The sequence below is a fragment of the Aspergillus aculeatus genome, assembly GCF_001890905.1.
Source record: "Aspergillus aculeatus ATCC 16872 unplaced genomic scaffold ASPACscaffold_9, whole genome shotgun sequence".
Classification (NCBI taxonomy): Eukaryota; Fungi; Ascomycota; class Eurotiomycetes; order Eurotiales; family Aspergillaceae; genus Aspergillus; species Aspergillus aculeatus.
Window position 1 is genome coordinate 1,075,733 of NW_017962984.1, and position 26,833 is coordinate 1,102,565.

Genomic DNA, 26,833 nt, shown 5'->3' on the forward strand with positions numbered 1-26,833 from the left:
TGGTGAGTCAGAGCCCGGGCACTCATGCAGATTCAGAGGGAAAATACAATATGTCATTGTTTTCAAAGGAAAAATTCATTCAGTCATAATAAGCACAACTTCCGCTCTATCTAATGGCTATATCAAAACGCAGAACTAACTACACAGTCGACCAAAATCATGCTAACCCAGCATTGCTCCAAGTGTAGAAAGGGAAAGAACGACTATCGAGTTGGGTATCGTATTGGAGCCATTCAAAATGCAATCGCGGGTCCAGGAATGTGCAAGTAAAACCACTAAGACCTTAGAGACTAAATAGTAAACCCTTCGCATAGATAGAAGAATCACGATCTTTCCCGCACAGTGGAGTCGTTGCTGGGAAGTGCAGCGCTCTCAATACCAGTAGAAGCTGCAGGGGCATCCAGAAGAGGGATTGCATCAATGCTAGCCTTGTTGGGCTCAGCGCTTCCGGCGGTAGTCGACTCAGCGTGGGCCTTATCGGCAGAAGATGCGCCCTGGTCAGACGGTAGCAGCATTGGGCTGATGGCTCCCTCGGGAGACGAATGCCACCGCGCCACATCTTTCTTGAGCTCCTCCAGCTCTTTCTGGAAGCGCTTGCCAAAGATGTCAATGTAATATGTGGCACCGTTGTGCACACTAAGAATGAAGAGGGCGGTGAGGAAAGCTCCACTGGCCCACCGAGACCAAAACCAAAGAGGGCACGGAATCATGGTTAGAATCGCGTAGAAATATTGAATCAGCATGAAAGCGGGGGCTTGCAGGGATTCAGGGAGGCTCAAGACGAATTTGCCTAACCAAGTCTTTGCATAAGACTTGCGGAGCCAGGTAAAGCTGGTCGGGCGCCCGGCAGCAATCTTCTCCGCGCGTCGGACTGTGATAAAGCAGTGATAGGCAGCCTGCCAGATCATGTATGGCACAGTTGCCCACCCCATCATTTCGAGGAGTGTGAAATGGTCGGGAGACCCAGGTTCGCTAAACTTGATAGCATAAATAGCCGGGAACCTTACTTTCAGAGTGGCGGCAGATGTCAAATGGACCAGACAATGCAGAGTCACCGGTGGCATTATATGGATGAACAGACTATGAGTTCAGCTAAGCAGATGTTCTCATGTACTGGGGATGGTGAGAGCGCGCTTACCTGACTACCTTGTCCATACTGTGGAATACCATAGAGTTCCGCCACATGGCAATAGCCACCGCATTGTTGCCAAACGTCAGACAGAAGGTGCTGATGAACAGTCGCTTCGAGCCGGGAAAGACCCAAATGCTCAGCATGCAGAGCAGATTGACAAAGTAGCACAAATCGGCGAGGAAGTAGTGGTAGCCTCGCTTATGGTATCCATAGTATCGAATAGGCATGAAATACGCCAACTGTGCGCTGAACCAGATATAGAACCACTCCGGCCATCCTCCGAGAAGATAGCCACTGATGAAGATATTGAGGACACCGGCTATGAAGGAGATCTTCTCGCGCAGGGTCACGGTTGCGGTTGCGTTCCATTGCTTGCCCAGTCTCTCCACGCCAGTCTTCATGCGCCGACGATACTTGTCAAGCCGCTCATCGGCCGTCGGAACCCTTCTTTTCCATTCTCCCACAACACGTTCTTTGGCAGTCAAAGAGGACGACTTGAGTTTCTCGCGCTGCTTCTGAACCTTTGCCTTCTGTGCATTCAAAGCTTGCTGCAGCTTCTCCAGCCTCTGGGATAGAGAGAAATTGTCAAGCAAATCGAAGACGCTCAGCTGGTCCAGGGCCGGAAACGTTTCCCAGTCATCATGGTAGGAGAAGGAGGGGTTGCGCGAAAGTCGACCAGGTGAAACTGGCGGAGAGTAGAAGGTATCGGGGGTTCCTGGGGCTTCGTCCGCGTCGGACAGCTCTTCAGCCATCGCGGCCTGAAGGGCAGGAGAGTCGCCGCTGACTAGCGACTCTGTCTTTCTGAATTCGGAGGATCCACTGCCTTCCTCCATCATGAGTCTCTGCTCGAAGGAGAGAATCGTAGGGCCGTCACGGTTGTGTGGATAGGGCCGGCTGAGAAAACGAGCTATAGTTAGCATTCCCATCTTGACTGGCTGCGATCCCAAATCTTCCGAGCAACTCGCAAAGGTGCAAGTGATGGTAGAAAATTGAAGACTGGAGTGAAAGTATGGGGTAAAGGGTATTTCTTGAATTGGGGCATGGTGGACAAATGCACGAGCAATTGACATACTGATAGGAGGCGGCAGATGATGTGCACCTAGGATTGGGGAAACTGATAAGGTAAGGTCGTACCAAGGTTGCTAACGATCCAATAAGTGAATGCGGAGGAGAATTTGGATGAGGTGTCCAGCCAGTGTGCTTCAGTACTGAAGGCGCATGACCGTAGCGGCAGATGTTGATCCAAGGGTCTTGAGGAGGAAGAAGAGAAAGAAAATGGGGGAGGTAACAGCAAGTGAGAAGGATGAGAATCTGGGTGTGCACGCGTTGACGTAGCTGGTTGGCCCGGGCGAGCCTGTTTGGGTTGCAGCCTCAGGCTCTCAACCGCGTTGATGGAATTCATGGATGATCAGATGCAGTGGAGTCCAACGGCCCGCTCCAAACCAATAGCCAAAGTGCCTGTCCCCACATGGCTTCTCAACCCCCGGAATCCTTCCTGCCTCAGTCAATCAACACCTAAGGCAGACTGAAGCTGGCAAACAGTCGATTGAACAGTGTCTCATGTGTTCATCAGCCCAGGGTCGATCTATCGGATTAATCCCTACGCTACGCGGACGCGGATCTACTATGGCTTGAAGGACTCAGCGCTGTTGTCTTGATCATATCATTACATTGTTCTCTAAACCCTGATATGTATGTATATACACCCTTGCAGATAAAAAACTCCCCTAGATCAATGATGGTCCCCGCAAAAATACAGCAAACAAAAGAGTGTCAGGAAGGAAACAGCAAGGCAACATGGAGGCACAGACTTTATCATGAGAGTCAGCTTGTGATACATGCGGCACTCACAAGGAGAGCTCCCGCCCGTTCCAGTGACAGTGATCAGTAACCATTGTATGGAAGGGTGGCCCAGTAGTTCGAACTGGCACTTTGCCCACTGGAAGGATGTGCCACTTGCTGGGCGAAGTATTCTGGCAAGCTTTGAGACACAGTAGATTGCATATCTCGAAACGCACCAGGATCTCTAGTTGACTTCGAGGTGCCACCGACGTCAGCTGGTTCTTTTGACAAACCGTTTTCCAGAGAAACCGCCCGACTGATTGTTGAAGATGACGCCGGAGAGAGAGAGAAGCAAGCACTTGGGCTTGCCGAGCCCTTTTCCGATAGCGATGGGCTTCTGTCACTTGACTGGAATAATCTCTGGGGATGATCACCGTCCAGACTCCGCTCCGCAGCCTCTGCCATCTTCTCTGAATCTGGAGTGAATCGTGTCGCGTGGGACTTGATAGTTTTGCGGATAGTTTCAACAGCAGAGCAAGAGTCATTTGTCGAGTCCTGCAGCTCAGGGACATGACATTGATCAGCAAGGTGAGCATGGAAGACGCGCACTGTTGTGTCACCACCTGTAGGATATTGTTAGTCCCTGGTCCGAATTGAGCGTGTCAAGGATGATTTCGGCTGTAACGTACTGATCTTTCCGTCCAAATATAATTCTTCCATCTTCCGAACATAGAAGATCTCGTCCAAGACATCTTGCCGCTTCGTGGGCTGAATCTGACGTTTCACATCCTGGCCTGCCTCCTGGAGTTTTTCGGCTGTAACTCCCTTACTGTCTTTCAGATTACACAGGATATGGACAAGCAACTTGATCCGCTCTAAGAGCCATAGGGTGTTAGCATCGCATCAACGGTATTAGAAATAGAGTCTGATCTCACCAGGCTTGAACAGGTGGTCGGGCTCTTTGTGTGTCACCCCAGCCGGCCACCAGTTGGGCTTGGTTAGCTCAGGGTCCATCCTCTGTGAAGCAGATGCCGACGTTCGTCGGCCATTATAAGGATGATTGACCTGCTTGCGGGGCTCTACAAGTTTGATGAATGCTTTGGCTATCACCCTGCAGTTTAGCTGTTGGAATTTGTCAAAAGCCCTTTCGTAGTAGTGCCGGAGGGTTTCAGTGTCCCCTAGTCGAAGGATTGTTGCTCTTGTCTCTGAGCTCTGCTCATTTTCCGAAATCGAACCAAGAGCTGAAGCTGAATCGGACTGTCTTAAACTTCGTCGGGGACGCTTGAAACGCAACGACACCAAGTCACAGGGTATGAGTCCGGCCGGTCTTGTTGTGGTGGGATGATGGGGCCAGGAAGAGGAAGAGGAAGAGTAAGTCGCCGCCGCTTCATCTCCGGACATGTGACCTAAAGAGTTGTCTGCCCAGAACAACCATCTTCATTACTGATGCGTTCCCTCTCCCGACAGACGGACCTCTGACTTACTCGTATTCAGCTGCCATGCTGAGGCCACAGACCTCAGGAATCTCCCTTGCACCTCCTCTGTGAAGATCTCTCTCTCACCCCCTGCAATAGAAGGGGACCCTTCTGAGCGAAGCTGTCCACTCTGGTCAATATACAGCACCGCATAGTGGGAACAGCGTAAGGCAGAAGCCAGTCGTTGCATGTCCTATGCACATCATGTCACAAGTCAGATGACATATCGTTTCTCCGGCAGTTTGGGAGATCCCTTACCGTGTGGCTCGACTGAGCAGTCATATCGTGGTACGACAGCAGATGCTCACGGTCCGACCCTTTAGCTTCCATCAGCCGATTTGTTGCGACCACTTCACAGTTCGGACTTGTCATACCCTTCGAGATACAAGGGTCACTGCGTCCAATGATGCCGGTTGTCTTTGTGTATAAATGAAAGCGGCCCACTCGGATAACTTGGAAACTATGCTATTGCGCCAGCAGATACCGATATTTTTCGTGAAGAGAAGCTCCGAGGGTAGTAACTTGAGATGTATCTTAAGCTCAATTCTCTAGGTCTCGAGCAACAGGTTATATAGGTGCGCTGCCACCATGTATCGCGGCGAAGGCGCCGACTGAAACTTCCCATCGGGGTCGACGATCGAGGGCAATACGAGGCCCGAACAAAAGTACCTTTGTCAACATTGGATTACACTCGACCCTGTCAGTGGGGTTTAACCCAGCCCGGTGGCGGTTCTGACGTGCAAAACTAATGCAAGGATAACAAATACCCACAGGCAGAGGCCAGGCACTATTGCACACAAGACTTTGTCATGCTCCGCATACTATAGCCTAACCCCGGTACGTGTATGGTGCCTGATGAATTTACCGTCTTAATTCGCCTCCAAATTCCCGGTTTTGTGCCATCCAAGATTGCATATGGCTGCCTCAGCTCCTCCCGACGCCCAAACTAAGACTCAATCTGGTGATGTCAAGTGGATGTATTCGTCCGACTGCATCATGCAGAAGCATACTATCAATATTTTGCGAGGTCGCGCCAACGGCGCATGGCACAGCGAGGTCTACCTCGGGGGCATTCTGGCGGTGATTCGCAGCTTTGGGAAGAAGGCGAGCATGCCTGGCCGCAAAACCGCAAGGACCTCCGATATGAGTACAGTCGCACAGGCAAACGGCCCTGAAGGTCCAGAACAGGGTGACAAGATACGGTGCGATTATCTCTGACTAGTCACGGCTTTCATCCAAGGCGTATGTTACATCTACTGGTACTTCATCTCAAAATTTGATCGACGAGTACGTTTGGCTCCAATGTTCACAATTTGAGAGAGACAAGCGTCTCGTCCAATCATCATCTGATTTGGCTATTTTGCTGATTATTTGCGACGCCAATGGCGTACGCAGCTGATGTCCAAAGCCAAACTTCCTGCAAGAACCAGCAGCTAATTCGCTATTTCTAGCAGTGAAGATCACATGGCTTCGGAAAGTACTCGGAACCCATAATCGGAAATTGATGATAGGCTGCTGCTGTCAATTGCTGCCATCCTTGTGGCATGTTGGTGCTACGGCAAATCACTTACTATCTCCGTACAGGAATAGTATCGCTAGAGTGACAGTTGACTGACTCTGACTTCGGCTTTCCACCAGTGGGAATGATTCCATGCTTCAGGTCACTCTGGATTAACTTCGCTGATGATTTCGATTTAATCTCTGCCCTAAGAGCTAGTGCGCTTATTGCGGAGGTTGGGCGTAACCCACCGTACCTGGGTGTCAGAGCGAGCTCGTAGCCTGACCGCTGATCGCACTGATGCTTTTTTTCCCAGTGGCTTTCATGAATGGCTCAGCAACAAGGTTTCAAACTGTAACGCAGTGTCCCTTAGTGGCGCACGGAACCGACCTCAGTTTCCCGATAGGCTTGCGCGATCTCGAGCTTGTATGTCGGTCGATTCAGATCTTACCCTCCAGACCACTCTCCAGAGTGCTCTTCGAATAGACCAAAGAGGAAACTCCAGGGCTACGAATTGAATAGCATCCAGTTGCCCTCAATTGCATTGTTTCTGGCGAACAATCAATGCAACGGCAATCGCGGATCTGGCATCCGACTATGACGATTGGCCCAAGGCATTTTCACCGATCCTGCAGTCAGAACAGTCAGGGGAGGTAGCAAACATAGAGCTCCCTTGGAAAGTTGATTGCCGATCGACTTGCATACTAACCTACTAACCTACTGTTGCAGTCACTCGATCGGGAAAAGTCAATGAATAATGCAACAGGGAAGGTAAGTTAATCCACTACTACTGTAAGTAAGCAAGTAACGGCCGTCTTGACTCGGGTGCGGGGAAGTTGGCAATGAATCCAACCCTTCTTCGTCGACTTCATTTCCAAGCAAACAAATCGCCACTCTCTCCTTCAAAAGCATCTGTCAATTCTATCTCAACACCCTTTCTTTCTCACCAAGGTCATGGAACGCGATTGCCGTTACGGGAGAGCTGCAGCCAGCAAAACATCCCCGTCCGTACAGAATTATGCGGGAGTGTATTCTTCCAGGAATTTCGACATAGTGGCTTGCAGAATTCGGGATCTGAGCACTCACTGCTTCACACGGGCCAAGCGAAAAGACCACATCCCTTTGAAATTAATGACAGTGCCATGTGTCATGATCATTGCTGCCATGGCGCTGGAATGACTTGCCAAGCCGATCCATAAGCGATCAAAGTTATGCAGAAGTGACCTGTCTTTCGGTTCGTGACGGGGACTCTCTACCGGTAGCTGATCCGCTGCAGGAAGAAAAAAGTGATCAATCGAGCTGTATGTGTGTGGTCTGGTCCACCGCGTAAGGCATCCATCCGTCCTCTAAAGTCTATCCAGCAATGCCATAGCCAGGTCTATGGCTCCGAGAGTTTACATATCGCACCACTAATCCGGACTTAGAGTTTTCTGTACACCGATCATTTGATCTGTCGACTCCCTTTTTCCACGCAACGGAGGATACGGGATAACACTGATTATTGACTCCACACAAGCTCACGTCCCGCTGTGGCTGGGCTTGCAGCGCCGACGACTCACCACTGACAGGAATCATGTTATGTTTAGCTCATCCGAAATTGACTATTGACTTCTGCCTTACTGGGATTGGGGCTAAATTCTCCGAAACTTCGGTCTGGTCTTGGATCGACCAGGAACTCCACCCCATTGCCTTCTCCATGGCTTTGAAACATGATGGGCAGGCTTTTGACGTCAAAGCTCGGCCTCTTTCAATGCGGAGGTCGATGATCACGATGGTGGACGTGCTTGCCTCTCCTGATCGGCTGGCAAAACAGAGTCCATCACTCCGCCCATCAGACTGAATGCATTACGGGAGTGGGCCACGAAGTCAGGAGAACGGGTAGATGTGGTGTATCCTGAGGTAAGTTACGAGGAAATACAGAGTCATTAAGTGAACATGAATCAACAGTCCCAGCTCGACAAGACGTGGCTTAGCAACGTGAGACACGCCAGCCCCTGTTAAGAGCCTAGTATTCAATTCTCTGCAACGATGCGCACCTTCTCAGTGCTTGCTATAAGGCTGCTGCAAAAACGGCAGCCTGCTTTGCCATGCTTGACAATCTGAAGAGCAACCCCCTCTTGGAAAGCCATCCATCCTGCATCCACTATTCGAAAGTCTGACTCCTACCACGTCAAGAGAGCAGCGCTCGAATAAGGAACCTCGATGCTCACTGTTCCGTCTGTGCTAACCGGAACTGTCTCTTCCGCCGTGATATTTGACAAACGCACAGGCTTCCCATTGTTCAGTTCATAATTGTACGACCACCCATCCCAGGTGATCCCCGTGATAGCGTCACTACCATTGGCTATCAGCCGCTGCACTGAGACAGTAGTTCCAGCAGCGGCTGAGGGCACTTGAAAAACATAAGACGCGTTGGGTCGTTCGCTGCTGCCCGTCGTTGTCGACCCGGTGTAATTGAATTCCACCAGGTTGATGACAGCAATCCGGGCCAAGGCACCGTTCACGTACGCGGCATATGCGGCCTCGGTGTCCTGCTTCAGCGGAAGGTTGGCGATCTGGACATCATCCTGCTCGCCGCCCTCGCCGCCGTGGAGCATAGCCGCCACCATGACGTTGCCGTAGTAGGGCGCCTTGGTGCCAATGGTGGTTCTGTTGGTGTCGACCGGCTGCCAGGAGGCGTAGCGAAAGTCGCGTCCCTGGTGCATGTGGGTTCGTCGGATGTTCTGCGACGCGCAGTAAAGGTTAAAGTCGACGCCCCAGAGCGCCGCGCCGAACGAATTAGAGAGCCCCGACGCGCCTTCGTTGTACAATGAATTGGTCTCCCCCAGGATATACGGGATATCCGTGGTCAGGTTCTTTTGGAACAGGATGGTCGAGACATTGACATGCTGCGCGACGCTCTGAACCGTCATCGTATGGTTCATTAGTGTCTTCTGCAGTGTAACGCCCGGTTGCGTGGCGCCGCCAATGTAACTATGCCAGACTTTCTGTCAGTACACGGGCAGGGCCACCCACACACTTTGAGCGAACAGCAAAATCAAACCAAAAGAGAGAGAGAGATAGACGCACTTATGCTCCGAATTCAGCGCGATATTCCCCTTCCTGTCAAGCCCATTCTCCCACGTCACCACGGGGTTCAAACAATTGGAGACCCCCGCAAACGACGGCGCGATATACTTGGCGTCAGCGAATTCCTCCCCGCCGGCGCACGACGCCCGCATCTTCTGCTGGATGGCCGTCGTCTTATTCACCCACTCATTCACGTAGTCCCGCTCCGTCCAGGTGGGAGGCCGCACCGCCCCCTGCGCCGAGGTCTTGTAGAGATCGGGCTCGTTGCCCAGCTCCCAGTAGGCCAGCTTGCCGTTGGCCAGCGCCGCGCACACCAGCGGCACCGTCTCCAGCAGCTGCGCGAACTGCGCCGAGGTGTTCCGGCCCAGGTTGAAGCCGTGAATGAACCGGGCCCCCGGCCAGGTCGAGTAGGACTCGAAGTACGAGGGCCCGATCGTCAGGATCAGGGGGTAGTCCGTGCTGATGCTGGGGACGTAGGTGCCGTTCGTCGCGGTGGGGAGGGTCGGGTCGTAGAGGGCGAAGTCTCTTTGCTGGCGTGTTAACACGAAATACTCAAACAAATGCAGAGGGCAAAGACTTACTGCGTAATGCCCCCCACCCGAATAAAAGGCTTGACCCCCTCCAACTCGGCCAGATTATCCAACAAGTTATTCGAGAAGGTGTTCGGATGAGATCGATTGCCTTAAATCATCTGGTCTTAGCCTTGAATTCTTCGTTGCATGCACCGCCGAAACCATCCCCCACCTAGAAACATAAAAAAGCAGGGCATATCCCATCCTTCCTTCCCCATCATACTACCCCAAACCCCAAGAGAATAGGGCAAGAGGAGGAAAAAGCATACCCGCATAATCCGGAAAGAAGACAAACTCAATCGAGAACGACACAAACGGATGCAAGACGGGCAAGCCAGCGGATTCGGGGACGGATTGGCTCACGACGACGACAGAAGAAGAAGAAGAAGAAGAAGAGGACTTGTTAGGTGATGTGACGGCTGGAGCTGCGGTGACGGTGGTGCTCAGCGCCGCTAGGGCTGCGGTGAGTAGCTGATGACCCTGGTGGTGGAGGATCATTGTTGCTGGTTTTGATTTCGTGTACTCTTAGGGTATATCAAGAGGGATCTGGGGTATAGGTCGTTCATGTAAAGACGGAACTGCCAGTGTAGTGGTCCCTGACATGTACATGTACTGTACTTCGGACTTGGGTGGGACATTTGCATCCCATATCCCGGGGGTTATATATACCATTGCATCCTGTGCAGCCCAGCGGCTATGGAACGGGCAAGAGGAGGAGGCCATTGACTCGCCTGCAATTAATGTAAGTGCGATGTAACTTCATAAGGATCATTAGGGGTTTATTGGCGGAGTTGAGGCCGGAATTCTTCCGGGTGTCAGGGATTAGAGAGAGCTGGAGATGAAAGGGTCTGCGGGGATGGCGGGGGTGGGAGGGACGATCTTTTGGGGTTGGGGGTTCACTTGCGAAAGGCTAGAGCTCTGCTGTCGAAACTGGCTGGTGTTGTAAGATCCGGACTTCTTTCCGGGATCGGAGTAAGGTCGAAAAGTGTGAAAATCAAAAAAGCAGAAAGAAAATGCCCATTAATCCGTTGCATGATAGCTAAAACCATTTTGCTCATTGAAGAAAAAAACAACAAGACCAGACCAGAGAATGATATATTCTACGCATCACACCAGAGTCAAGTAGCCCAGTCCACTCCACCCATTCTTTCCGAATCATCGTTTAGTTGTATTTACGGAGCTGCACGGACGGAATCAATTAGTATCTCATTCAGTGAGGAGTCCGCCGGGAAAAGAAGGGTTCTTACATCAAGAGTCAAAGATTTACTGCTGTTTTCCACCTGATCTCGGTAGATTCCAACCAGGGCTTCACTGTTTTGGAACAGTCCGTTCTTCAGACTGATGACGATAAACTGCATGCCCGGAGCAGCGTGGTCGTGGATGTAGTTGGCAATGCGAGCAACGTTGGTGTTGTCGAGGGCGGCATCGACTTCGTCCAGCACGAAGAAGGGAGACGGTTGGTAGGAGTGGATCGCAAATAACAGAGCCAAAGCGGCCATGGTCTTCTCTCCACCGGACAGATGTTCCATGTCCCGGAAACGCTTCAGCGGAGGCATGGCGTGGTACTTGATACCGTCGAGGTAGGGCTCGTCCGAGTCTTCGATGTCCAGGTAACTGCCACTCTGTTAGCATCGGGTCAAATAGAAGGAGCTCCAATCGGGCTTACGCTTGGCCGCCCAGTGGGTAGTTTGCGCTCTTCGTCAATTCGCGGTAAATCGGACCAATTTGCTCGGAGATGTGAGAGAAGGCCTTGTTGAAGAGGTCTGACCGCTGGCGCATCACGTCTTCAAACTCGTCCTTCGCCTTCCGAGCACGCTTCCGGGCATCTTCAAAGTCCTTCTCCGTGGCTCGAAGCTTGTTCTCCACGCTCTCTAACCGCTCCATGGCGCGTGTATTAGGTGCCATCTTGTCCAGCTCGCTGTTGAGAGACCGGACTTTCTCGAGCAGTTCTTCTTCGAGCTTCTCGTCATCCTCCTATCAACAAATTAGTGGGAAGTCTTGTAGACCTGATGCTGAGTAACCTACCTCTTTGAGGGTGTCTCCAAGAGAGTCGAAGTCAACCTCGATGCCGTAGTCCTGAACGGTAAAGGCGTCTCCAACCCCGTTCGCATCCTCATCCACGTCCATGGCGTCTGGATCCGCTGCTTGCATCAAATCATCAATGGGAAGCTGATCCAGGGGATTGGAGTCTTCTGTCAACGGGATGTCGATATCTTCCAGCTTACAACGCCGGAGAAGAGCGTATCGACTGGACGAATTGCGTTGTATCTCTGCCTCAAGGGCATTGACGTTCTTCAAAGTGCCCTCAACTTCTCTGGTGCGCTTCTGGAGCTCCCTACGGTGATGTGTCAGGTTCTCCGCTGATTGAGTATATGCCTCCTTCTGCTCCTCAAGCCGTTCTCGAAGAACGTCAAGTTCAGCATTGTACTCATCCATTTGGTTTTTGATGCGCTCCTGTTCGGCCTGAAGCTCCTGGATTAACTCCTCGTCACGTTGATGCTGTGCCTGAAGGCTAGCAACGCGGTCGATCGTAGCCTGCAGTCGCTGCCGCTCAAAGCTTAGCTGGTTCTCAATCCTGCTTTTCTGTGTCGTGAACTCGAGCTTCTTTTGAGCTGCCTCCTCCTGTAATGATCCCTGCTGAACTTCGTACTCGCGGATGTTGGCATAGCCCAAACGTTTGCAGAACTTTTTGTACACTTCATCCTCTACGCTGCTGACCTTCTGTTGAGATGCTGCAATAGTCTCGTCGAGTTCTTGTAGTGAATCCTCGCGCTCAGACAGCTTCGGTCGCATTTCTTCGAGCTGACTTCTGACGAATTCTAGTTCGCTGTGTTTGCTCTCGAGGTTTCTCTCGAGTGCTTTGAGCTCGTCCCGAGCGTAGGCAAGACGTTGCTCCAGGCCAACCAAGTCACCTTGTAGCGTCTCCTCTTCGGTGCCGCGGCGATGGCCCTTGGGTAGGTTGGCAAGATCAGCCAACAGCTTGTCTTTGAGCTTGTACAGATTCTCCACCTCAGAGTCCTCCCAGCGCTTGGAGTGCTGCTGAGGCCCTTTACCACCGGTCATCAAACCGCCCTTGTGAATTACAGTGCCATCGAGCGTGACGGCCTTGGCATCCACGTTCCTCTCATAGCAAAGATATTTGGCGGTCGCCAAATCATCGCACACGATCGCATTCCCGCATGCGTAGCTGATAGCTCTGGCAACCGAGTCATCATAGTCGACGGTCTCGATAGCTGGACGCATTCCGCGGTGGAGGCCCTTGAGGTTCGAGTTAAAGGCCTTGACCTGGATTGTCTCGAGTGGGATAAAGGTGGCCTGGCCGGCTCTTTGGTCGCGGAGGTGCTGAATGCACTCCTTCGCTGTCTTCTCATTGTCAACAACAATCGCGTCAAAGTGCCGACCCAGGACAGTGCTAACTGCCTCGGAGTACTTCTTCTGCTTGGGCTTGCAAAGGTCACTGACGCGGCCCTTGACTCCCGGGAAAATGCGCTTGAGGGTCGAAATCAGTTCCTTGGCTCTGATCTCTCTCTCAGACTGCTTCCTCCCATCATCCGCGTCAAGCAGTTTCTTCAGGACGACCTGCAACTTTTCTTCCAATTCCGTTCGCATCCGAGATACACGCAGGCGTTCAGAAGTCACAGCATTGAGTTCCTTCTTCTTGCGGTCAATCTCCTTGGAAGTTGTCTTGACTGTATCGTTGAGGGCAGTTTTGCGTTGGGCCAAGGTCTGCGTCTCAGATTCCAAGGTCTTGAATTGCCAATCGGCTCCTTCGAATTTGCTCTTGAGGCTGTTCAGGGCTTCGGCTTCGGTCTTCCGCTGACGGCGCAGGTTGTCGAGGTTCAGTTGCTCAGCAGACGATCTCTTACTGACCTCTTCCTTGAGCTTTTCGTACTCGTGCAAGTCAGCCTCACTCAGCTGGCCGCCCTGCTTGCTCATCGTCTTCTGCCATTCTGCCTCCCACTGTGCCCGCGCCTTCTCGACAACCTTGAGATCCTTCTCCAGCTGTTTCACATTCGCCGATTGAGTGTCTTTTTCGCGCGTAATTTCTGCGATACGAGAAGCAAAGCGTTCGACCTTCTTCCTGGTGATATCGACCTTCTCATCAACGGGGACGAGGGCGTTGGCCGCCCCTTCAATGTCCTTCTCTTTCTTGACAATGTTCCTCTCCGCCTTGGCGACATCCCGACCGACCATGGCGTGGCTCTTCTTCGCGTCCTCGACGTTCTTCTCGTACTTCTCAACACCGCGGCGGAACTCCTTCAGCTCATCCTGGTACTTCAAGATATCCGCACTGGATGCGTCGATCAGGCGCTGGAAATGGAAGAGCTTCCACAGAATATGCGTGATGATCGCTTGATCGCGTTCCTCGGCCTTTCTGGCGTAGTTCTCTGCTTCCCGCTTCTGTTCCTGGTACTGTTTGATCTCCGAGTTGATCCCGCGGCGGCGGTTCAGCTGCACGGTCTGTGATTCCGCAGCCTCCTCAGCCTCGGCTTTCAAACGTTCATACTCAGCCTTGTACTCCAAGCTGCCCGAGATCTGCTCGATCAACCGCGTCAGGTCCTTGGGGGACTGCGATGCGATCGCCTCGACGTCACCCTGGAAGACGAGGAAGTTGCGCGCTTTGATCAGGATGTTCTCAGCCTCGAGCGCCTCGTTGTACTGCTGCGCGGTGACCGCGCGGTTATTGATGCGGTACTCGCTGACACCCCCGCTGGTGATCGATCGCCGCCATTGCTGTTCCTCGCCCGCATCGTCCTCGTACACCGCCATGACCCATGCGGTCCGGGGGTCATTCGATCCGGTTGGGTCCTGGGACTGTTCGCCGTCGATCTCGTCTTCGGGCTGTTCCTCCCCGTCCGCAGCTCCGTCGATGGCATTGCCGTTCGCATCCACCTTGGATGTCCGCAGGACACGACCGCGGTAGACTAGGTCGCGGAGGTTCGTAGATCGCAGATGGGATGATTTGATACCGAGAACGAACGAAATCGCATCCATCCTGAGTTTGATTGTCAGCATAAACTTCCCTTCGCGATGCGTGTTCCGCGGAGGTGTTCATTCCGAGGTGGGTGGGAAAACGCACGAGTTCGATTTGCCGGACCCGTTGGGCCCGATGATGGATGTGAAGTACGCATCGCCGAAGAGGAGGGTGTGGTGACCCTTGTAAGATTTGAAGTCTGATGTGGAGGTCAGTGGGTGGTATGGGGTGTCAATCAGATGAGGTTCTGCATACTAAAAAGCTCGAGTCGGATGAGCTTCCCCATTTTGCGACAGAGGGGTCGCGCGTTGCTGCGACCGCGCGAGAAGACGGATTCAGAAATGCAGATATCGGATGCAGAAGGAATGGAGGAGCTGCGCCCACCACGGGATGGGGAGAAGGCTGGATTAGCCCGGGCTGCACGGAGCAAGTGTGGAGGGGCTCGCGCAGCATTCACTACTTTGGTTATCTCGAAGTCGCGTCACGGACGGTTGATTGATTGGGGGGGGGGGGAAGACGCGCTGCGGAGAGGGTCACGTGGTTGCCATATTTACTTCCACCCAAGTCGCTTTTATCGACTAGTTACTACGCCTATCCTCTACTTACCACGCTTATCTCTTTTTTGGAGGAAGATTTTGCTTAATGCTAGTTTTGAATGCTAGTTTCTACAATATGTACATGGTAGTAGGAGGCAGCGGTGGGGTTAAGTAAGAAATGCGCAGCCCCAAAACATGAGCCCAGCGTATAGCAGTGACAAAGTAAGGAACAACGGTTAAGTATTTGAGACATCAAGAGGAAAATATCGTACAGGTCGAGAACTCACTTCTAGCGTCTCACAGTCACCGGGTTGCCGACGGACAAGAAGTCCTGCGAGACGTACCCAGCCGCATCCATGCGGAATTCACCCTTTTGACCATCCACTTCTATGAGGATAAAATCCTCGCCGGTGAACAGCTGACGAATCGCCCGAAATGTCTTGTAGAACATCATACTCATCTTCTTCAACGGTTGTCTGAAGAAGCTCACTTGGGCGCTCTGCTGGATCGTGCTTCTCTTACTAGCAGCATCAGGGGAAATCACCAAACGACGGGCGAAGGCAACCTGGCGAGGCAGAGCGTCGAATTCATACGGTTTGCGAAATGGGATGAAGCTGCGAACCGTGAACCGAATGTAGGCCTCCCCATTCTTGTTGACAGCTTTGACGGTCCTGATCAACTTGTTCGTTTTGGCCATGAAGACGGTGCCCATCACACTCATCATGACACAAATACTTCCAAATGTTACCTTCTGCCACATGGGGAGAGGTGCGATCGGGTCGCGGAAGGTGATATTGCTGTTATACACCGAGTACGCGAAGCAAAAAGCCGTGATACCGTAGGCGCCTAGTACGTAGCTGCGGTGCGAGGGCGCTTGGAACAGCATCAATTCTCCCTTAGGTTCTTTTGCGACTTTAGCAGCTAATCGGCCTGAGCCCGCAGGCCGTCTGCCCGCGAATCTCAATGTATCTTCGGCCGGCTCCTGGACCTTAGGCTGTGGTGCGACGGGCTTCTTAGCCTTAACGGCGGCCTTTGCTCGCGGAGCACTGTACGAGAAAAATCGCCATACTGGACTTGAGGTCTGGAAATTCGAAGAGAAGGTACTCCGAGGACATTGCTGGGCGAATGCCCGGAATGCAGAAGGTCGTGTAGCAAACATGATGGGTATAGTGTCGCGTTGGGAGCCTGGAATCGAGAGCGAAATAACAATTAGCATGCAGATCTAACTCCGGAGAGTCGAGAGAAATGCGATTGAGCTTACCTTCGACCAGCCACAGCAAGTCAGCGATTGAGCTGGTGAATGCGCAACTCCGTTTAAGCCCGTTGTTATCCGCGGCAGAAAAATGTTCCCGTCCGGGCCATCGGTGAGACTCCCAACAACCTCAACATCCCCGGACATTCACTTCTCCTTGTCGCAGCGCCATTGCCCCCGGCCCGAATGCCTTGCAGCTTCTAATTACAGATCGCGACCATCTTGACGACCTCGCCGAGCTCCTTGAACTCTATCATCATCGTGGTGGTGGGTTCCTAAGTCCGATCCTTGGTTTCCCGGGTTTCCCAGCTGCAGTGCCTCGCGACTCTCTCGAAGCACCACTTTCTTATCTCCACCACTTGAGAATTGATTCGATTCCAGACCTACCACAACAGCAACAACAGAGATGGCCTCCAGCTTCCCTTTGCGCCGACTTCCGGCCGCTCTTGCCCGTCACCAACCCCGGGTTATCAGCACTTCGAAGCGTGAGTTTTCCGCCGACTCCGAAGGGGGGAGAGAAAGAATATCAGTATCGCCCTCTTTTCCACCAGGCACAACCAGCCTTCATTTCAGACCTCGTATCCAAGCACAAGCACAACCTCCACCAGCCTTCGCCTCCCTCCGCTGCCCATACACACACACACACACATGCACGTCGCTAACAAACCCATCCATCCACACTACAGGCCTAAACTCCACCGCCGCCGTGCAGTACCAGAACCCCGCCTACCCGCTCTACCCATCGGTCAGCAGCCTGCTCCACGAGAAGGGGATCCCGGAATCGGAGATCTCCAAGATCCCCGCCACGGGCCCCAAGGGCCGACTCCTGAAGGGCGACGTCCTCGCCTACCTGGGCAAGATCCCCGCCGAGTACCCGGCGACCCAAGCGGCGCGCTTCGCCAAGCTGGGCCAGCTGGACCTGAGCAACATCAAGATTGTCGCGGCTGAAGCTCCCAAGCCCGCCGAAGCTGAACCCACTCCCGTCGTTGAGAAAGCCCCCGTCTTCCGTCCACCTCCCACCACCCGCGTCGCCGTCCCCATCTCCCTGGCCGCCGTGCTGCACGCCCAGAAGCGCCTGCAGGACAAGCTGCACATCACCGTGCCGTTGTCAACCTTCCTGGAGCGCGCCACCGACCTCGCCAACGAGGACCTTCCCCGCTCCGTGCGCGAGCAGCCCACGGCCAACGAGCTCTTCGACGAGCTCGTCCTGGGCGCCGCCCCCGCCCGCACCTCCCGCGGCGAGTACTTCCCCGAGTTCAACGCCGAGGAGGCGGCAGCAGCCGACGCCGTCGTCACCCCCAAAACCAAGTCCGTCACGGAGGATATCATCGACATTCTGGCCGGCAGTGGCAAGGCCGCCGCCAAGAAGGTGGTTTCCTCGGTTTCCTCGGTCACCGGCGCAGCGCCGGCCGCGGGCGCGGCCAACGTCTTCAGCTTGACGGTCCCCGTGGGCGATGAGAAGAGAGCTCAGGTCTTCTTGGACCGCGTCAAGTCGCTGTTGACGGTTGAGCCGGGCCGGCTTGTTCTATAGATTTTTTCTTCTTTTCACATTGCGCTATTTCTTTGTCTCTCCCCGTGCATGTCTTGTTTTGGAATGACGTTTTATTAACTTTCCTACCCCATTTTGTAAGTACTGATAGTCCTATCGGGGAGGCCTTCTTCTTTCTTCGTCTACTTTCCCACAGCTAATGCTCGCCAAGTATAGCATACACACCCACCCTTACACACATACAACATTTACAACTCTCACAGGTAATGGGATAAGACCAAAGTGCATTTTGATGTGCTGGTAGTGAGCTGGAATTACCAAATATAGAAATCAAAAATATCCCTTCAAGATGCCAATCCTGACTGAACTTATGCGCTGAGTCGCCCGGAAATCACATCTAAGAAAAAGCTCATGGCGGTTGTATTGTCTTACGTAACATCTTCCCCGTGAGATAGCTGCTATTCCTAGCTCATCATGCGTGGTATAAACAAATGTTTTGCTGGTCTTGCGGCTTAATCGCCATCTCTTCATCGGTTGCAGATAATGGGATAAAAGTAGTGAGAGGGAACAGAGAGGTTCAAAGTATATCATGACATTAGGATGGAGATGAGACAGCAATCCCAAGGTTGAGAAAGTAGGGGGGAAGGGCAACGCCTCGGTCTTGGTTTCACCTGAGAAACACCATGAGCGCCGCTGCTGAGAGAATTCATATCTTTGGGTCAAACTGGAACTGCGCTTGCTGGAACTCCAAGGCCCAAGGAGGGCCGCGAGAAAGGAAAATCAAGGGAATAAAGAATAAAGGGGAAGCCGTGGTAGTAGAAAGGAAAAGAAAAAAGACATGGGCCAAAGTACATGTGGTGAGAATCAGATGAGGTCCAGTCAAGCGCGCGATGTGCATGCAGAAGAGGAAAACTTGCGATCGCCCATGTAAATGCCGTGAAAATCCACAAGATGCGAGAAATGCCAATAGGAAAACCGTGAGAAAACGACCATTCTCCAGACCGTCCAAGGACATGCCCAGCATCGAATAAACGCCAATGCCCTGGAACGCCGAATCTAATGCATATCGGAAACTGCTAATAAATGGTCAAGCGTGACATAGCACAAAGGTTCAAGGGCGAATGATAGCCGAGACTGTCACCGAATAGTACCCCATTCAGCCAGCTTACTGCCTTCACGACCGTGCTCTCTTCCTGTTCTTTTGTTGAAGATTTTCCAGAAACGTAAAGTCTCGTCGCCAGCACCAGTGACGACTGTTTGGCCATCCGGACTCATAGCCAGGTACAGTACACGGAAAGTATGTCCAGTCAAAGATACGATTTGCTCCATGCGGGGGTATTTCCAGATCACGATCTGGTTTTGACTATATCCGTGGGTGCTGATAATCTCATCCGAGTTTTTCGACCACGCCAAGTTACAAACCTGGCTTCCTGTGTCAACCTCTTTGATTAAGGATCCTGTTGACGTGTTCCAGAACTTGATGGTTCGGTCCGCCGTTCCACCACCCGAGGCTAGGAGATGGTGTTGATGAGGCGACCAAGCAATTGCTTTGACCGCGGCCGTGTGGTCGGAGAAGCGATAGAGAGGAGTTTCGTTCAATTTGTCCCATACCAACAATTTGTTGTCGTTACCGCCAGAAGCTAATTGGCCATCCTCCGTGTTCCACCTGAGACCACACACCTCTTGCTTGTGACCGGACAAACGGCGCAAGAATTGATCTGGTGAACGAACATCTCGGTGGAAAATCAGGCGATCTCGTGACCCTGAGGTCAGAATGTGGTCGTTCCACGCTAGGGCTCCGACTCGATTAGTGTGTCCGATCATCGTTCTTAGACGACGACATCGCTCTGCATCCCAGATTTGTACAAGTCCTTTGCCCGTACCAATTGAAAGGTGAGTACCCTAAATTAAACAAAAATTCGAGTCAGTATCGAAGATTTCCCTTGTAGGACATCTGTCACTTACCCGTTGAATCCAGCTCACACTCGTAACAGTATCATCTTTCAGTTCACACAGTTTCGTAACCCTTCCAGTCTGCGAATTCCACATATAGACCGAATTACCTAGACCAACACCAAGAACATTACTGCTTCCCCAATCTACCAGATTTAGATAAAAGTCATCTTGTAAATCGGGTGCGTCAAGTACTTTATACGGCACTTTATTAACGTAGCGAGGCTGTTTGCGGGGTTTTTCCAATATCCGTTGGCTGTCATATCGGATCGGGGAAAGGCTGTAGAGCTCTGACCGAACGTTCAGGTTCGGACCATGTTGGCTTCGAGGGGTCTTAGATGGCGTCGGATGACCAGATCCAGCGCGTGAGGAGGCGTAGTTGAAAAGATTTTTATGGGGAGTGGACGGCGTTATACTGGCTGGGGGGAGGTTCGATACGACATGTGACGGAGGTGTATGAGAGCGAGTCTTGTCGTTGATTCCGTTCGCAAACCCCAGCAGCGGATCCGGCGATAATGAGTCTAGGTCCGCCTGAGGAACGGTGTTTCCGAAAAGCTCACTCCGCAAGACCCGTGAGTACATTCTGTTTGCTTCTTCGGCTGAGTGGTCATTAGCCAAGGGGATCAGCGCCACACTTGTGTGCAGACTCACTCTTTTGGAAATGAAGCTCCGAATGAGGAGCGCGTTTCTTAGATTTGGAGGGAGTCGAGGGACAGCCGTCTTCATGAAGGAGGCTGTAGGTTGCTTGCAGGTCTTGCCCCTCACGGTTGGGTATGAATCTATAAGGCGGCGTAGGCACGTTAGCAAGGAGCTCAAGGGATTGCTTCACAATATGATCGAAATGACCGAGCTGATGTAGGAAGGTGCCAGAAGTGTAGTGCTACTGACCTGTCGCCGTATACTCGTTGCCTCTTCCGACTGGGGCTTGTGCCGGGTGTTCTCTCGCGAGGGTTTCCAGCGTCCTCGTAGTCCCTTAAAGCCTTCGCGAGCGCATCGGGATCGATCGCTTCTGAGGTGTTTCGGCTCTTTTGTTGTCTCCCTTGCGATTCGGGGTAGAAGAGGGTCTTCTTTGCTGGCATACTAGGGGGTGTTCTTGAGCCAGGAGGGGATGCGATAGACAATGCATTGGCAGCACGTTCCGGCGACTTCCCACTTCTTGCTGCGCTGCGGGTAGCAGGAGGATCCAACTTCCGGGGGTCGCCCATGGTTTCGAGGGAGGGGTGACCAATCCTCACGAAGTACAGTACAAATGGCGGTCGAAAGCGGGATCAAGTCAAGTAGGGTCAATGCGACAGATCCCCACGGTCGATGAGTCGCAAACGCAGCGAGATGCGAAGTAAAGTCAGAGGAGCAGCGATTCTCGTAGGTCTGTTATTTTATTGATTGTTTATTTGGTCGATCAATCGGCGCTTCAAAGGTTCGTGGGGGGGGTGAGGGTGAGAGTTGGGAGTGTTGACGACAACAGGCGAGCCTTGGTGCTCCGCTACGGGTTCAATGAAACCAAATAAACTTGAGAAGTAGGCGGGCAGTGAGGATAACGGCGGCAAGGGAATGAAACAGACAGAGTCTCTCACCAGACCCAAGACTGAATTGATAGAATGGCACAAATTGTGGAGGTCATTTGAGATTGACCCGACCACTTTGGGTTGGTGAGAAAGAAGAGGGAGAAGGGTTGAGACAAGATCAATCCAAGGAAGGGTTGGCTGGCTGGCTGGCTGGCTGGTTGGCAGCGGCGGCGGCGGCGATGGGCTTCCCTCCCTCTCTCCTCTCCCTCTCGCAGTCTGGGTGTCTGTCGCTCGACCGTTCGAAGGGGAACTTTCCAGTGTCCACTGCACCCACCGCACTCAGTCACGCGTCGGGTGCGCTAAACCAGTTCTGGAACAACACAGGGAGGTTGGCCTGACACTGCAGCTGAATTGATTAGATGACGATGGCCCTTTCCTTGGAGAAAACAAAAGAAAAAAAAGAAAGAAAAAAGTCACTAGAGAACTGGTAATTCATGTGAGTGACTACCCTGATGAAAATAATGGTCATTCATATATACAATGTCCTCTTGGGTAGGAGTGGGAGGGAAAGATGGGGAAGCCCCGTCTCCGTCATGTGTTGTTGGTCGCGCGGCTGCAGATGATGATTTAATTATTATTGTTTATCGCCTGCAGGTTGGTTACCACCGACTACTATCGACTTCCGTTATCCTTCCTCTCCCCCACCATACCAGGATTATCGTACAAGTTGTAAGCATGGAGAGCAACATCCTACTCCCAGTCAGTCAGTCAACAAGTCAATGAATCAAAATCGATAGATTTATCGCTTCCTTGTTGGAAGAGAAGACGACCTGCTTCGACGTCATCGTCTTTGGTTGTTCATTGACGCGAAGCGCCGACCTGGTGATTGGATCAGGGCGACTGTTATCGAGCGTGCCAGGGCCACGAGCACCAGCAGCGCGACCGCCTCTCATTCCACGCGCCCTGCGAAAGAACGCGCCATGGGGGAAAGCTTGGGCCAGTCCCTTCCTCCAACAGGAGACTTTTCGACCACAGAATCCCGATTATTTCAACCTGCAGTTGATCCCAGTCGCAGCATTAGTCTCTAACTGGACTTGCTCTTCCGTGTCACATCGCCGCTTTAGTGGCGTTCAATTCCCCGTTTCGATGATGCAGTCGATCTAAGATAACTAGTAGATAGTCTACTACTAAGGTAGTGCCTGGACCAAGAATCCGAGCCAACCCACTTCATCCGGTAGATCAGGGCAGATCCCAGCGAGTCAGCGAATGCTCGGGACTCCCTTCGAGTCACCTAACTTCTCGTGTCTCAGATCAGTCAATAGATATGATCTTTGTCTCGAATGTTTCAATGGCTTCTTATTCTTTGACTTTTTTTTTCGACCAGACACTAGAAGCGACCTGATGCTAAATATTTTAAAGAGTATAAAGGATAACGATCCAGTCCAAATTAGGCGAACCACATTGATTTGGCATGCTGCCATGGCTGCCCATAACACTTCTTCGCTTGTCTTCTCATCGCATACTATCGAGTTTACAGTTTAAAACTGCAATGGAAGTTTGTTGTATTATTTAATTTGTCCCACTATGGAAATCTTCATCTGAAGCTCTCATGAGCCTTGCGTCTGCCAATTCTGATCGGTCATAGAGCTGCTTCGCGGGTAATTCATGTACGCTAGATCAGCATTCAAGCTTTGCGCATGCAATTGATGCGATGCTCAACGAGGACCGACCAGCTGCTTCCACAGATGCATTCTGCCGCCAGCCTGTTCCTTCCCTTCCCGAATTAAAGCGCACTCCCGTGGATAAGGATTTCTCTCCAGCATACGGGCGCATTGATACGATGCCTCAACATCACCTTGTTGAAGTCAAGATCCGACAGCGATGAGTGCCAACGAGGCATTAATCAAAGTAGCGATAATATCAGGGGCACTAGCGACCATCACCGCGTTAGGCATAGGGCTCTATTTTGTTGCTGCGGCTTTCAAGACAACTGAGTATGTGCTGTGCAGTCCTGCAAAGCTACCGTGCCCCATACTAAGAGCTTCATCATAGTCCCCAAGTTGGTCTGCTCCCCATCCGCCGATAACAAATGATAAAGTGGGCGGGCGGTCAGCGCGTATCACGTGGAGACGCGTTCCGACACGCTTTCAGGGCTCTCGCCGCCTTGTTCCCCGGGCATCCCAGAGTAGCGTCAGCACCCACAAGTCGAGTAGAATTCACCTCAACCGTCACCGATTGAAGATGGCTGCCAATTTCTTCAGCAACAAAGCCCGGGCTGCAGCAGCAGCTTCGGGTACCTCCAAGCAAAAGCCAACGGATGGAAAGGAAGAACAAGGCCGACAACAACCATGGGTTGAGAAATAGTAGGCGCTTCTCCACCCAATGTGCCCTCAAATGCTTGTCACATTGACCACGAAATAGTCGCCCCAAGACTCTTGATGATGTCGCCGCACAAGATCACACCACCAAGGTTCTCCGACGCACATTGCAAGCTTCTAATGTACGACGACTTCCGAAATCTGCATCGTCGCCTAAGAGCCAGGAAAACTGACGGGCGATCTCTAGCTCCCTCATATGCTTTTCTACGGCCCTCCCGGTACCGGAAAGACTTCCACAATTCTTGCTCTCGCAAAGTCGCTCTTTGGTCCTACTCTCTACCGCTCCCGCATCCTCGAATTGAACGCTTCCGATGAACGTGGTATTGGTATCGTGCGCGACAAAATCAAGAACTTTGCTCGTGCCCAGCTCAGTCACTCAACAGGCATGGGTGCGGAATACCTTGCCAAATACCCGTGTCCTCCATTCAAGATCATCATTCTTGATGAGGCAGACAGTATGACCCAGGACGCGCAGTCCGCTCTTCGTCGCACCATGGAGCAGTACAGTCGAATCACCCGTTTCTGCTTGGTCTGCAACTATGTGACTCGTATCATCGAGCCACTGGCGAGTCGATGCAGCAAGTTCAGATTCAAGGCTTTGGACAATACGGCGGCGGGAGATCGGCTGGTCCAGATCGCCAAGCTGGAAACCTTGAGATTAGAAGAGGGTGTGGTTGACAAGCTGATCAGCTGTAGTGAAGGTGATTTGCGACGTGCGATCACCTATTTGCAAAGTGCGGCCAAGCTGGTCGGGGCCGGTAGGGTCGAGAAGAAGGACGATGATGAAGATACGGAGATGGCAGATGGAAGCTCGGAATTGATTACTGTCAGGACCATCGAGGAGATCGCTGGTGTCGTCCCTGAAAGTGTTTTGGATGATTTGACCCGGGCTCTGCAGCCGATGAAGGTCGGGTCATCTTATGATGCTGTTTCCAAGGTGGTTACGGATATTATTGCAGATGGATGGAGTGCCAGTCAGCTCCTTCTACAGGTAATTCTATATTCTACTTCTGAACGTCGCTTGTGGAGTCTCAATACTAATCTGATGCAGCTGTATCGGCGCATGATCTACAACGATGCTATTCCCGATATTCAGAAGAATAAGATCGTGACGGTCTTCTCGGAGATGGACCGTCGTCTGGTTGACGGGGCTGACGAGCACCTGACTATCCTTGACGTCGCACTCAAACTTTCCGGCATCTTAGGCGGCGCGTAGTCGTCGAAGACGGCAATACCACTACCTAGTATTGTTCTCTAAGCTCTGAGCGACGTCATTCGATTGGCAGGCCTCGCCGATAGAGGTGTCAGGAGGCCAATTGACGCGACTCATCATCATCCGAAAGATACAGAAGTTTACAGAATGCTTCCTCACCAAAGCCACCAGACTCTGTCATCTTCTTTCATGCATCGCGTCCTGTAGCACGGAAGTATACAGTGGAGCCGGTAGTCATGGAAAACATTCGGACGCGCGCCCAAAGTCCAAATCTGCAACTTGGAGCGAAGCCAAGACTGACGACTGTATGAAATATAATGAACAAGTCAAAACATACTTCTCTCTAACTCAATTTCAATGGGGACCCATGTAGGTGTAGGAACGTCATACACGGAGGGCATGCGTGCATGCATCCTTCCTCCATCGCCGGTTCCTCACGTGCGGCCCGCTTCGTGGCTCACCGACGAGCCGGACGAGAGCCGGAATAGAGTGTGCCGCATCACGACTTCTTATGACACAAATAATCTTTAGATTTTCGTTTCCTCCTTGCTCCGGTACATACATTTGAGGCAGCAGCATATCGCGACATTGCAATAGACCCTTAGAGCACTGCATATAGACCGCCGTCCACCCTCATGGCTTCCTCCGAGTACCCCGCATCCACACACACCCCCCGCTATTTGACCGGCGACGCGGCTGGCATCCGTGAGTTCATAGACAAGTTTGATGTGAGTGTCCTCAGTGGGACAGGTTGTGTTGGACTTTACAGAGGCTAATTTATCATCCAGGTGTTTTTGTTTGACTGCGATGGTACGTCCTCGCCACGAGTCCGATATAACATAAGAGCTTCCGCGGTTCTACACCAACAGCACCTACAGCAAAGGCCCGACTGACCCTCGATCTGCAATTTAGGGGTTCTCTGGTCCGGGGATCACCTTTTTCCCGGCACGAACGAGACATTAGAACTGTTGAGAAGCAAAGGTATGATATTTTCAGAGGGGATGCGCTGCTCGCAGGCACAAGCTAATCCCCTTCCCGTGTGCCAGGCAAACAAGTGGTCTTCGTGACGAACAACAGCACCAAGTCGCGCGCCGACTACGTGAAGAAGCTCGAGGGACTGGGCATTCCCAGCACAACGGTACGTTTTCCCACCTCATCCCCAGACAGCCATATTCTCCTCCACCCCCAAACCCTCTACATCCCAAACCCCACCACTAACCCACCACCCCCCTCACGAAACAGGAAGAAATCTTCTCCTCCTCCTACAGCGCCTCAATCTACATCTCACGCATCCTCTCCCTCCCGCCCAACAAACGCAAAGTCTTTGTCATCGGCGAAACCGGCATCGAGCAAGAACTCCGCGCCGAGAACGTCCCCTTCCTCGGCGGCACCGACCCGACCTACCGCCGCGAGATCACGCCGGAGGATTACAAGAAAGTCGCCGCCGGCGACCCCAGCCTCCTCGACCCGGAGGTTGGGGTGGTGCTGGTCGGCCTCGACTTCCATGTGAACTACCTCAAGCTGGCGCTGGCGTTCCACTACATCCGGCGCGGGGCCGTATTCCTGGCTACGAATATCGATTCGACGCTGCCGAATGCGGGGACGTTGTTCCCCGGCGCGGGGTCGATGAGTGCGCCGTTGATTATGATGTTGGGGGGCCAGGAGCCCGTGTCGTTGGGGAAGCCGAATCAGGCGATGATGGATGCGATCGAGGGGAAGTTCCAGTTTGACCGGAAGAGGGCGTGTATGGTGGGGGATCGCGCGAATACGGATATTCGGTTTGGGGTTGAGGGGAAGTTGGGGGGGACGTTGGGGGTTTTGACGGGGGTGAGTAGTAAGGAGGATTTTTTGCGGGGGGAGGTCAGGCCGGCGGCTTATTTGGATCGGTTGGCGGATTTGCTCGGGTGTGAGTGATTCAATTCCAAGGTTTCTTCTTGGGTGGGATGGGAATGGGGATATTTGGAATTGAGAGAGTCTAAGGCTTTGGGGGGATGGAACCTATTG

The 26,833-nt window shown here is 52.4% G+C and overlaps 8 protein-coding genes across 8 annotated transcripts; 3 read left to right on the top strand and 5 right to left on the bottom strand.

Annotated features, from left to right (window-relative positions):
• Nucleotides 1-63: 63 nt before the first annotated feature.
• On the bottom strand, nucleotides 64-2,310 carry ASPACDRAFT_79282 (glycerophosphocholine acyltransferase). Its single transcript, XM_020205363.1, has 3 exons — nucleotides 2,205-2,310; nucleotides 1,139-2,026; nucleotides 64-1,080 (listed from the first exon to the last, which is right to left on the bottom strand). Exons 2-3 carry the CDS (start codon nucleotides 1,966-1,968, stop codon nucleotides 324-326), a joined length of 1,587 nt encoding a protein of 528 aa, XP_020055725.1. The 5' UTR covers nucleotides 1,969-2,026; nucleotides 2,205-2,310; the 3' UTR covers nucleotides 64-323.
• A 5,739-nt stretch (nucleotides 2,311-8,049) lies between these two features.
• ASPACDRAFT_29487 (glycosyl hydrolase family 79 C-terminal domain-containing protein) lies at nucleotides 8,050-10,026 on the bottom strand (the record flags this gene model as incomplete). Its single annotated transcript, XM_020199644.1, has 4 exons — nucleotides 8,050-8,860; nucleotides 8,957-9,481; nucleotides 9,538-9,637; nucleotides 9,798-10,026. 4 exons carry the CDS (start codon nucleotides 10,024-10,026, stop codon nucleotides 8,050-8,052), a joined length of 1,665 nt encoding a protein of 554 aa, XP_020055726.1.
• Nucleotides 10,027-10,540: 514 nt separating this feature from the next.
• ASPACDRAFT_79284 (cohesin subunit SMC1) lies at nucleotides 10,541-14,960 on the bottom strand. Its single transcript, XM_020205364.1, has 6 exons — nucleotides 14,759-14,960; nucleotides 14,609-14,702; nucleotides 11,554-14,524; nucleotides 11,195-11,502; nucleotides 10,776-11,142; nucleotides 10,541-10,708 (listed from the first exon to the last, which is right to left on the bottom strand). The coding sequence occupies exons 1-6, from the start codon at nucleotides 14,787-14,789 to the stop codon at nucleotides 10,691-10,693; spliced, it is 3,789 nt and encodes a 1,262-aa protein (XP_020055727.1). The 5' UTR covers nucleotides 14,790-14,960; the 3' UTR covers nucleotides 10,541-10,690.
• Nucleotides 14,961-15,156: 196 nt separating this feature from the next.
• Nucleotides 15,157-16,221, bottom strand: ASPACDRAFT_79285 (uncharacterized protein). The gene has a single exon (XM_020205365.1). It carries the CDS (start codon nucleotides 16,196-16,198, stop codon nucleotides 15,329-15,331), a length of 870 nt encoding a protein of 289 aa, XP_020055728.1. The 5' UTR covers nucleotides 16,199-16,221; the 3' UTR covers nucleotides 15,157-15,328.
• A 476-nt stretch (nucleotides 16,222-16,697) lies between these two features.
• Nucleotides 16,698-17,822, top strand: pdx1 (putative pyruvate dehydrogenase complex component Pdx1; the record flags this gene model as incomplete). The annotated part of the gene is made up of 2 exons (XM_020201365.1): nucleotides 16,698-16,776; nucleotides 16,978-17,822. 2 exons carry the CDS (start codon nucleotides 16,698-16,700, stop codon nucleotides 17,820-17,822), a joined length of 924 nt encoding a protein of 307 aa, XP_020055729.1.
• Nucleotides 17,823-18,917: 1,095 nt separating this feature from the next.
• ASPACDRAFT_30026 (WD40 repeat domain-containing protein) lies at nucleotides 18,918-20,938 on the bottom strand (the record flags this gene model as incomplete). Its single annotated transcript, XM_020199698.1, has 4 exons — nucleotides 18,918-19,682; nucleotides 19,746-20,332; nucleotides 20,385-20,512; nucleotides 20,622-20,938. 4 exons carry the CDS (start codon nucleotides 20,936-20,938, stop codon nucleotides 18,918-18,920), a joined length of 1,797 nt encoding a protein of 598 aa, XP_020055730.1.
• Nucleotides 20,939-23,479: 2,541 nt separating this feature from the next.
• On the top strand, nucleotides 23,480-24,832 carry ASPACDRAFT_44055 (replication factor C subunit 2; the record flags this gene model as incomplete). The annotated part of the gene is made up of 4 exons (XM_020201366.1): nucleotides 23,480-23,601; nucleotides 23,660-23,738; nucleotides 23,804-24,607; nucleotides 24,668-24,832. The coding sequence occupies 4 exons, from the start codon at nucleotides 23,480-23,482 to the stop codon at nucleotides 24,830-24,832; spliced, it is 1,170 nt and encodes a 389-aa protein (XP_020055731.1).
• A 632-nt stretch (nucleotides 24,833-25,464) lies between these two features.
• Nucleotides 25,465-26,743, top strand: ASPACDRAFT_52771 (4-nitrophenylphosphatase; the record flags this gene model as incomplete). The annotated part of the gene is made up of 5 exons (XM_020202657.1): nucleotides 25,465-25,557; nucleotides 25,618-25,639; nucleotides 25,742-25,810; nucleotides 25,876-25,967; nucleotides 26,072-26,743. The coding sequence occupies 5 exons, from the start codon at nucleotides 25,465-25,467 to the stop codon at nucleotides 26,741-26,743; spliced, it is 948 nt and encodes a 315-aa protein (XP_020055732.1).
• Nucleotides 26,744-26,833: the final 90 nt, after the last annotated feature.